This window comes from Lipotes vexillifer, unplaced genomic scaffold (assembly GCF_000442215.2).
Source record: "Lipotes vexillifer unplaced genomic scaffold, Lipotes_vexillifer_v1.1 scaffold490, whole genome shotgun sequence".
In the NCBI taxonomy this organism is placed as follows: Eukaryota; Metazoa; Chordata; class Mammalia; order Artiodactyla; family Lipotidae; genus Lipotes; species Lipotes vexillifer.
The window spans coordinates 693,113-702,615 of record NW_006796397.1 but is presented as its reverse complement, the minus strand read 5'-3'; the positions used below and the strand labels follow the sequence as shown (position 1 = coordinate 702,615).

Sequence of the window (9,503 nt, the reverse complement as noted above, 5' to 3'; positions counted from 1 at the left end):
GGGGTGAAGACTGAGAAGGGGAAGAGCGTAATGAAGCTAGGATCATTGGGAGCCATGTCAGAGGTTATCTACCAGTTTCCCTGTGGGAGGAGGGAGTTGAAATTGCAAGGTTCTATGACTGAGCTTCCGGGAGTATTTGTAAATATCTATTCCTTTACTGACATGAAAGCACGAGAACATATCTACTTTTGGAAAAGTATCTAATATCGATATTAATTAATACTTTTTATCTAATTAGATACTAATACTAAAAGTACCTAATTAGATACTAAAAGTATCTAATGTAGATGTGTAATTTGGTCACTTCTCTTTACGTCTATGGTTTTCCAATAAATATTTTTAAAGTGAACACTGTGGAGTGACATCAACATTAGGGCAGAGGCAGATGCTTTCTTTGTCTCCCCCCTATAACGTACGACCATTAAACATCCACAATTCAGCATAGATACCTCTGCCCAGCACACCAGAATTCCATAAACCTGTACATCTAAAGGTGGGTGAACTGTAACACACAAAGGACGCAGAACTGGGGAAACAGTGGAGGCAGTGCCTGCATTACTTGTTCCCCAGCTGCAGCAGTTGAGCTGGCAGCCACAGAGAACCCAGGAGCAGCAAAGGAGGTGGCACACACGACTCTGACCTCCTGGCCATAGCAATGCTTGTGGAGACAGATATCTAGGCAGCAGCAGCGGTGGGACCTGTGACACCATCCCTCCAGCTACAGAGGCACCCACAACTCCAGCCCGCTCATCCATCACCACCCACAGCAGTGTTGCCAGCGAACCTAGCAACCCTGGATATGGCAGAAGTGCCCATGATCCCAGCTCCCCCTCCCCCTTCTCCTTCCCCAGCAGAGGTGGAGCCTATGACTCAGGAGATCTTGGATGCGGTGGAAGCACCTGCCATTTTGGTGCCCCGGACTGCGACGCCAGGGACACGAGCAGTAGCAAGGCCCTAACAACCCTAGAGACACAAGCAAGGACAAGAAGGCACCAAAGTACACCTCTGACAGAGGCAGTGGAGGGTGGAAAGTGCCAACTCTAATATAACCAACCAGAGTCACGCAGGTAAGAGAAATCAAAAACCTGTGCTATAGCGCCACCTACTGGAAAACAAAAGACAGGCTCTCATTTCTAATTTCTAACCTGTTGAATCGTTAGAATCAAGTAAAACATACACACACACACACAGCTTTATATAAAGAAAGGTGTTCGCTACTTCAAATGCACCAGCAGAGGAACAAACAACTCATCACAACACGAAGAACAACAGTAACACTGTATCACAAAAAGAAAGTGACAATTCACCAGAACCTCAGAAAGGCAGTGGAATGAGCTCAGGAATAAATGAACAGAAGGAATACTTTGCTAAAGGGATTGAAACTCTACGAAAAAGTCAAATAGAAATTCTGGAGCTGAAGGACTCAATAAACAAGGTGAAGAATGCATTAGAGAATGTTGGAAATAGAGCAGACCACATGGTAGAGAGAATTAGTCAGTTTGAAGACAGAAATCTAGAAATAATACAGGCAGAAGAGGAAAGATAATTACGATCTTTAAAAAATGAGGAAATTCTATAAGAACTATCTGACTCTTTTAGGAAGGGCAACATTAGGCTAATGGGTTTCCCAGAAGAAGAGCAGATGAAGGGAGCAGAGAATTTATTTAAAGAAATAATAGCTGAGAATTTCCCAAGCCTGGGGAAGGAACTTGATATTCAAGTCCATGAAGATAAGAAAGAGAACACCTAGTTACTTCAATGCAAAAAGACCTTCTCCAAAATACATTATATTAAAACTGTCAAAAGTCAATGGCAAAGAAAGAATTGTAAGGCAGCCAGAGAAAAAAAGATTTTAACGTACAAAGGAATCCCCAATAGGCTATCAGCAGGTTGCTCAGAATAAACTGTATGGACAAGAAGAGAGTGGAATGACATTCTCAAAATACTGAAAGGTAAAAACTTTCAGCCAAGAATACTCAATCCAGCAAAATTTTTTCATGTAAATAGAATCCTAAAATTTGTATAGAATCTCAAAAAGACCTGAATAGTCAAAGTAATCTTGTGAAAGAAGAACAAAACTGAAGCCATCATGCTTCTAGCTTTTAAACTATATTACCTATATTACGTGGAATCTTAAAAAATAACAATAAACTGAACTCATAGAACAGATGGGTGGTTGCCAGAGGTGAGGGGAGGGAAGGTGGAATGTGTTAAGGTGGTCAAAAAGTACAAACTTCCAGTTATAAATAAATCCTGGAATATAATGCACAGCATGGTGACTATAGCTAAGAATACTTTACCGTATATTTGAAAGTTGCTAAAAGAGTATATTGTAAAAGTTCTCATCATAAGAAAAAAATGTAACTGTGTGGTCACAGATATTAACTAAACTTTTTGTAGTAATCATTTTGCAATATATACATATGTCAAATCATTGTGTTGTATACCTAAAAGTAATACAATGTTATACGTCAGTTATATCTCAGTAATAATAATAAAAAGACATAGAGAACTTTCTATTATTAATATCTTGGGTGGTTGAAAGATTTAAGTTACAAAGCTCTGAAAAACAATGTGTCAACGCTACCAGACAGTAGTTGAAAATAAGGAAGACAACCAAATAAATATTTGCATGTTTGGGAGGACTGAGTTTGAGGGAGGCAAAGGAGGCTGTAGGTTGCATTCATCTAGAGCAAAATCTCCTCATAGGGATTATGATGCTTCTTGGTTGTTGGTTTCTTGCTTCTTTTTGAACACTGCAGTGTGTAGTAGGTATTCAAAGTGTTTGCTTTGAATGTTTGCCTGACTGATGAAAGATGCAGTTACAAAAATCTGTTGACCATTTAATGACTGATCTTTTCTAAGTTCTTTAAAATTGTTTAGCATCTAGTTTGTCTATTGAGGAAGTGAATTTTTCTTCATTGAAATTATACAGCAGTTTATTCTGTGTGTCAAACTCAAGTTTTCTCAGAAAAAAATTCTATCAAAATTCAGAGATGACCTGAATTGCATAGGAAGGCTGTTTCCTTAAAATCAAACAAATGGGGACTTTCCTGGTGGTCCAGTGGTTAAGACTCTGCGCTTCCACTGTGGGGGGCAAAGGTTGGATCCCCATCGGGGAACTAAGATCCCACATGCAGCGCGGTGCAGCCAAACAAAAACAAAAAACAAACAAAAATGGTATACTCACATAATGTAAACATACCTTGGGGTTATATTCACTGTTACTGTAGACTTATTATGGTTTCTCACAGCCCCGAGGACAGTTTGGAATAGAAAAAAATGCAAATGATTTCAAAGTTCTCTTCCATGTACAATTTGGCTTGTGGTTTCAGTTTCCTGCAGCGACATTTCAAAAACCCCTTCCACTTTCAGTTTTTGTTTCATGCTGTAATCCTCCACCCTCTGGTAGAGTGGAGTGGAAAGAAAAGAAATCTCCAGGACTGGATAAGAAAAAAGTATATCAGAAACCAACACAGCTAACCTGAGGGACAGATTTAGAACTCTTACCAATTTCTCATTGAAGCACCTTTCTTACCAGCTCTAACAGATCTCTGCTACTGATTTCACCGTTAAGGTAAGCCTGGGGCAAGGGTGGAAAGGGTCAGGATGTCTTAAAAAGTCTGTTCACGATACATTGCAGCTGAGCTCGATGTGGACTGTCAGCTCTTATTAAAGGTAAATTGTGGTGTTGTCAGACAGGCAGCAGAATTCCTTAAGTGCCAATTCCGCTGAATTACACACGAGCACGTGTGGGGACTGAGAGTTTGAAATGTCTTCATACTGTTTTTCTTCCTTTGCCACCCTATGATCTATGGGGATCATAATTGCCACTTAAGTTACCTTTGATAAAACCTGATAAAGATCCTTCAAACTGAAACCTTAACTTTTGAAGAACTATGACTGTACTATTTTCATGAGAAAGAGCATTGAACGAAATGTAATGTAAATGGTTTGCTTACCTTGTTAAGGACAAAGAGAAGAAAGAAAAAAGTTGAAACCCAGAATGAACAATGAAGAAGTTGTATGAAAATGGCCACATATTTTAGTCATAGTCCTGCACTTTTTTGAAGATGAATTTCTTCCTTTAGAAAGAACCCTGAATGAATTAGTCTTGATTTATTGACACCCACTCATTCCTTAAGGCCTTTTGTGTCGGACTTTGTTTCTACTCCTCTAATAATTCTACTATTATGAATCACTTTTTGTTTTTTATGTATTTTTCATTGTTGTTTTGTTTTGTTTTGTCTGCACCGCACGGCACTTGGGACCTTTAGTCCAGGGACTGAACCCCTGCCCTCTGCAGTGGAAGCGTGGAGCCTTAACCACTGGGACTCCACGGAAGTCCCAACGAATCACTTAACACAGTCTGGAAATTTTGTTTACTCCTTGAAACTTTCTCCTCCTTTGAATTTCTTATCACGGCACATACTTCGCGCATCTCCTTCTTGCTTGATTTCCATTTTTCTCATTAAGAAGAGCTTTTTCCTTTTCCTACCAACTCAAACCAAAAACAACACAAAGCAAAGTGAAGGCAACCAACATAAAAGTAACACAAACCCTATCTAGAATTGTATGACTGAAAACAGAGATGTCTTCTTCTAGAAACTCCATCAGTAGTCCTTCCGAGCCTTTTCTCTTGTATTTCTTAGCATTTTCCTTCTTTACACATTTTTTTCCTTTCCTACAGCTCTCTCTCTCTTTTTTAAGCTAGCAGTTATACTGATGTATATAAGTATTTATTTATTTACTTTCTTTTTCTGAAGATAGGCTTAGAGTGTTAAGTGAAATCCCAGGGTCACACAGAGAGCCAGGTAGAGGTCTGAGATTAGAAATCAGATCTGCCCTATTTCAAAATCAAAATGTATATTTGTATTTCTGTGTGTTTTGATGCATTCTTGCATTGTTTTTATTTACAAAAGAGTATGGAGCTCTGACAGAGTTAGGGAGAAGAATGCAACTCAGAGCACACATCATAGGCTGAGTTATGATAGAGTAATAGTTATGTATGGGGCTCAAACACATTGAATCTGCAGAGGTGTTTTGGAGATTGGGCTGTCCTAAAAACATTAAAGATGTTACCCGGGAAACATCTGGGGACAATGTATAAAATACTTTCATTAATATAGATACACAGCGCTAAATGTTATTCATTAGGAGGTCTGAAAATTCAGACAAACTAGCTTCCTTTCCCATTAGTGACCTCATTCCAAAGCACAAGAGCTTGTAGGTTGCCAAAATCTGCAAATAGATTTAGATTGTGTATCTTCTGTCTTTCTAGCTAACTGTTATAGATCATCACTGCCAGGTCCCCATATCTTTCGAACCTAAAATGATTATGACCCCTGCTATGTACAAATCAGATAACAGAACTCAACAAGCATAAGGTGCCAATACTGCATTGGAAGTGGATTAGAGCAAAAAGAAACTTTGCATTTGGGAATGTAAAATTATGTGTGATCCCCTCTTTTTGGATGTGGCTTGGACTGAACATTTCCTGGCTCCCATGCCCTGATGCGATGACATTTGCAATGGATATACTATCTGTTGCCAAGCAGTTTCTGTTTTTATTTATCTGTCATCTGGATAATCTCTGGGGCATTGGCTATGAAGAAAGGGGGAGAATGGGTCTTTATAACTTTTTAAAAGCTAGCAAGGGAATCCAGACCTTTGCACTGTAAGATTTCAGGTTTTTTTTGTTTTGTTTTGTTTTGTTTTTAATTTTTTGCCGTATGCGGGCCTCTCACTGTTGTGGCCTCTCACTGTTGTGGCCTCTCCCGTTGCGGAGCACAGGCTCCGGGCGCGCAGGCTCAGCGGCCATGGCTCACGGGCCCAGCTGCTCCACGGTATGTGGGATCTTCCCGGACCGGGGCACGAACCCATGTCCCCTGCATCAGCAGGCGGACTCTCAACCACTGCGCCACCAGGGAAGCCCGATTTCAGTTTTTTAAAAGAGGCAAGCAGATGGTAGATTTTTAGCTTCTGTTGAAAAGAATCACTTCTAAAATGGAAGAAAATTGTTCTTTATGATGTGGCAAGGCAGAAAAGCAAGCATTTGTTTTAATCTCAGATAGCTTAAACATGTTTTATCGGGGACTCCTTAGGTTACAGAAATTGATGCCCAGAAATTATAAAATAAATGGTTATGTATTATTTAAGAAAGTATTTTCACTCACTTTCTCATTCATAAAATGAACACTCATTAAAGTTTTGACTGAAGAACACACGTCAATAGCTACATAAAAAATTCTTTAAAAGTAAAGCTTTAAGACGTAAACAACTGTTATTTGTTAGATAATGGCAGGGTTTAGTATAATACACTTTGACTGGACATAGCCCTAAATTAGAGAAACGCAAGTTGATACAGTGTAAAAGCAAGAAGTGTCATGTAACAAATAGTGGTCATAAAGATTCAATCTGGGGATTCAAAGAGGTAAAAACTAAGAAATAGAAGCAAGCCAGACTCAAAATAGCAGTAAACTCGTCTCAGAAAATGGTTTTCCATAAGGCCACCAAATATATAAGAACCAGTGGGGTGGCCTATAGTAGAACTCTGAAGGGACTAAGACATATTTTACTATGACCCTCTTTGCTCTTTTGTCTTTTTTAAACTTCCTCAGAAACTTAGGCCATGCTGCAGAGTAGTATGCCTGTAGGTTGAGGAAGCAAAATGATTTTTCTCAGTTTAAAGTCTAGAAATTCCAGTCTATCCCATTGCTTCCCTTGCAGATCAGGTGACCCCCCTGAACATGGCCCCAGTGGTTCACATGCCAGAACCCTTGTGCCTCATTGAGAACATTAATGGGCGACTGTTGGTTAATCCGAAAGCTCTGAAGATCCTGTCTGCCATTCAGCAGCCCGTTGTGGTGGTGGCTATTGTGGGCCTCTACCGCACCGGCAAATCCTACCTGATGAACAAGCTGGCTGGGAAGAACAAGGGTGAGTGGCACCAGCAAAGCCCAGCCGAGTCCCTTCTGTCCACCCACACTCCCAGCGTGCAGGAAGGCGATGCGAGGACAGGAAGTTAGAGATGCGGAGGAATATTGAAAGCTAATGTTTGGGCCACAGATAGTTAATTATCTTCTGGGAGACAAAGGGTTGAGTTCTGTTTCTGACATATCACCTCTTTTTTTCTTAGAAAAATCATACTATTTTCCAATTATAAGGGTAAGACATCACTAAAATACTTCTACATATGTAATTACAAATGATTAAAATTTTAATAGCGTAATATTCTTGCAAAAACATCCATCAAATTTCCAGCCTACAGTACTTGGCATTCTTATTATCTCATCCCTCTATTGTAATTCAGATCAATACTGGGTTATATACTTTCTGCCATTTCTTCATCTTGCTTTCCTTAAACGGTAACTCAGTTGTCAAGAAAGTCTCCAATTTCCAGGTCCCCTCCTCAATTACACCCTCTCCACTCCCCCTTGCAGGTTTCTCTGTTGGATCCACGGTGCAGTCTCACACCAAGGGCATCTGGATGTGGTGTGTGCCTCACCCTGAGAAGCCAAACCACATCCTGGTTCTTCTTGACACGGAGGGACTTGGAGACGTAGAGAAGGCAAGGAACAAGGATTCCTTTTGTTTTTTTTGCGGTATGCGGGCCGCAGGCTCAGCGGCCATGGCTCATGGGCCCAGCCGCTCCGCTGCATGTGGGATCTTCCCGGACCGGGGCACGAACCCGTGTCCCCTGCATCAGCAGGCAGACTCTCAACCACTGCGCCACCAGGGAAGCCCAGGATTCCTTTTTAATCAACCTCCTCATCCCTGAACATTCTTTACACAGGGAGATTTTTGTTTGTACTTCCGCTTGACCAGGGTATACCTTTTTTTCCCCCTCTCTATTTTTAATAGTCAAAGTTTGGAAACCTGAAGTGAGAAAAATGTATGTATAAGCCAGAATCATAATTGGGAGGCTGTGCTAACATGGAGGTAGGCACTTAACCGAACTGCAGAAAGGTGGTACAAACAAAATCACTGTCACGAGTCTGACTCTGTAGAGGATAGAGATATGCAGTAAAGCTTCAGGGCAGCGGGACTTGAGTCCAAATCAGGGTCCTGGCACTAGGAGCTCTCCGACTCTGACAAGCAAGAATAAGTCTCCTCAGATCTTCTATTTCCCCTTTGGTCTCATCCATTTTATCATTTGCACAGGAGTAACATGGGATTTTTCCACTTCTACGCTGGTAAGTGTCTAACAACTAGCCCACTGAGGAAAAATAGCCTTACTTTGTAGTACTTGCCAGTTTTCCAAGTACTCCCATAACAGCTCACTCCAAGCTACCAAAGTCGTCACTAAACTCAGGGCTCAGGAAAGATGTACCCAGCCAGCTCTCATGAGCTGGCTCGAGCACAAAACTGGATCTTTCCCTTGAGCTGTCGTTTTTTATGTCTTCATTTTGCCTTTAATTTACCACAATTCAAAATAGTTAACTCCTTTTTTCTTTAGTTTCCTCACTTGTAACATGGAGACAGTAGTTAAAAACTTATCTCGACAGTACCAGGAATCAAAACATGTTTCTGCTCCAGTCCTGCTGACCTGTGCAGAATTATCTCTGATCCATTTTACATTTTAAACATTATCTGAAACCTCAACAAGGGGAAAAAATATGACAGTAGTCTGTGGAGAAGAGGCTCTGGGGCTCAGGCTGATAAGGACTTTACCTCTCTCATCCCTACCAGATTAGATAATCACCTGGAGAACTGTAAGAAATGGCCTCCATGTACAGGGACTGTATATCTTTGTATCTTAGCATCTTTTTTGTTGTTGTTGCATCTTCTATGTACAGATCCCAACGCGAAGAGAGTGCCCTGGAGCCCAAGGTTGGGGGTATCCAGTTTAGATTACATGTTCTAAAAGAGGGAGAGAACCATTTAGAGGTTTGCATTGAGTACACTGAAGGTTCTCCTTTGCAGGGCTCCTGATCCATTCGTGCAGCAGAGAAATACCAAGTCAGTTCAGAGAACTGCCTTATTACCTGTGCAGTTTATTCACATCTTTCATCCCCAGTAGGCTCCTGAATATGTATCCCTAATACATCCCTACTCTTTGAGCAGTTCTGGTGCTGAAGCTTAGCTGTATGCTGTCACTTGTCCCATCCCTCTCTCTAAAACAAAAAAAGAAAAAGATAAAGAAAAACGTATCGAACCATCTTGTATATAAAAGCTACTCAATAAAATAGATGCATGTATTATGTACACAGACCAACTTTGTTTTACACAATTGAAAATCTTGATTTTAAGCACTCTGGTTACCTTGACGAACTTTGACTATCCATTTTTCAAATACTTAACCAGTTATAAGAAGGACTGATAAGTTAACAAAATATGGTTTTGTATAAAATTATCAATACTAATGACAGAACTGTTCAAAGCTCATATGTTTCTCACAGCCATTTCTGTTCGTCTTGTCTAACATTTAAGTCAAGGGGGTCTTTTTTTTTTTTTTTTTTGCGGTACGTGGGCCTCTCCCAATTGGGGCCTTTCCCGTTGCC

At 40.5% G+C, this 9,503-nt stretch overlaps 1 protein-coding gene across 1 annotated transcript in view; it reads left to right on the top strand.

Moving 5' to 3' along the window:
• The first annotated feature begins 6,697 nt into the window (after nucleotides 1-6,697).
• GBP5 (guanylate binding protein 5) overlaps nucleotides 6,698-9,503 on the top strand; it is a 10,640-nt gene continuing 7,834 nt past the window's right edge. Inside the window, exons 1-2 of the mRNA XM_007468510.1 lie at nucleotides 6,698-6,939; nucleotides 7,443-7,570. Coding sequence (XP_007468572.1) covers nucleotides 6,750-6,939; nucleotides 7,443-7,570 — 318 coding nt within the window. The 5' untranslated portion in view covers nucleotides 6,698-6,749. The remainder of the gene's footprint in view (nucleotides 6,940-7,442; nucleotides 7,571-9,503) is intronic.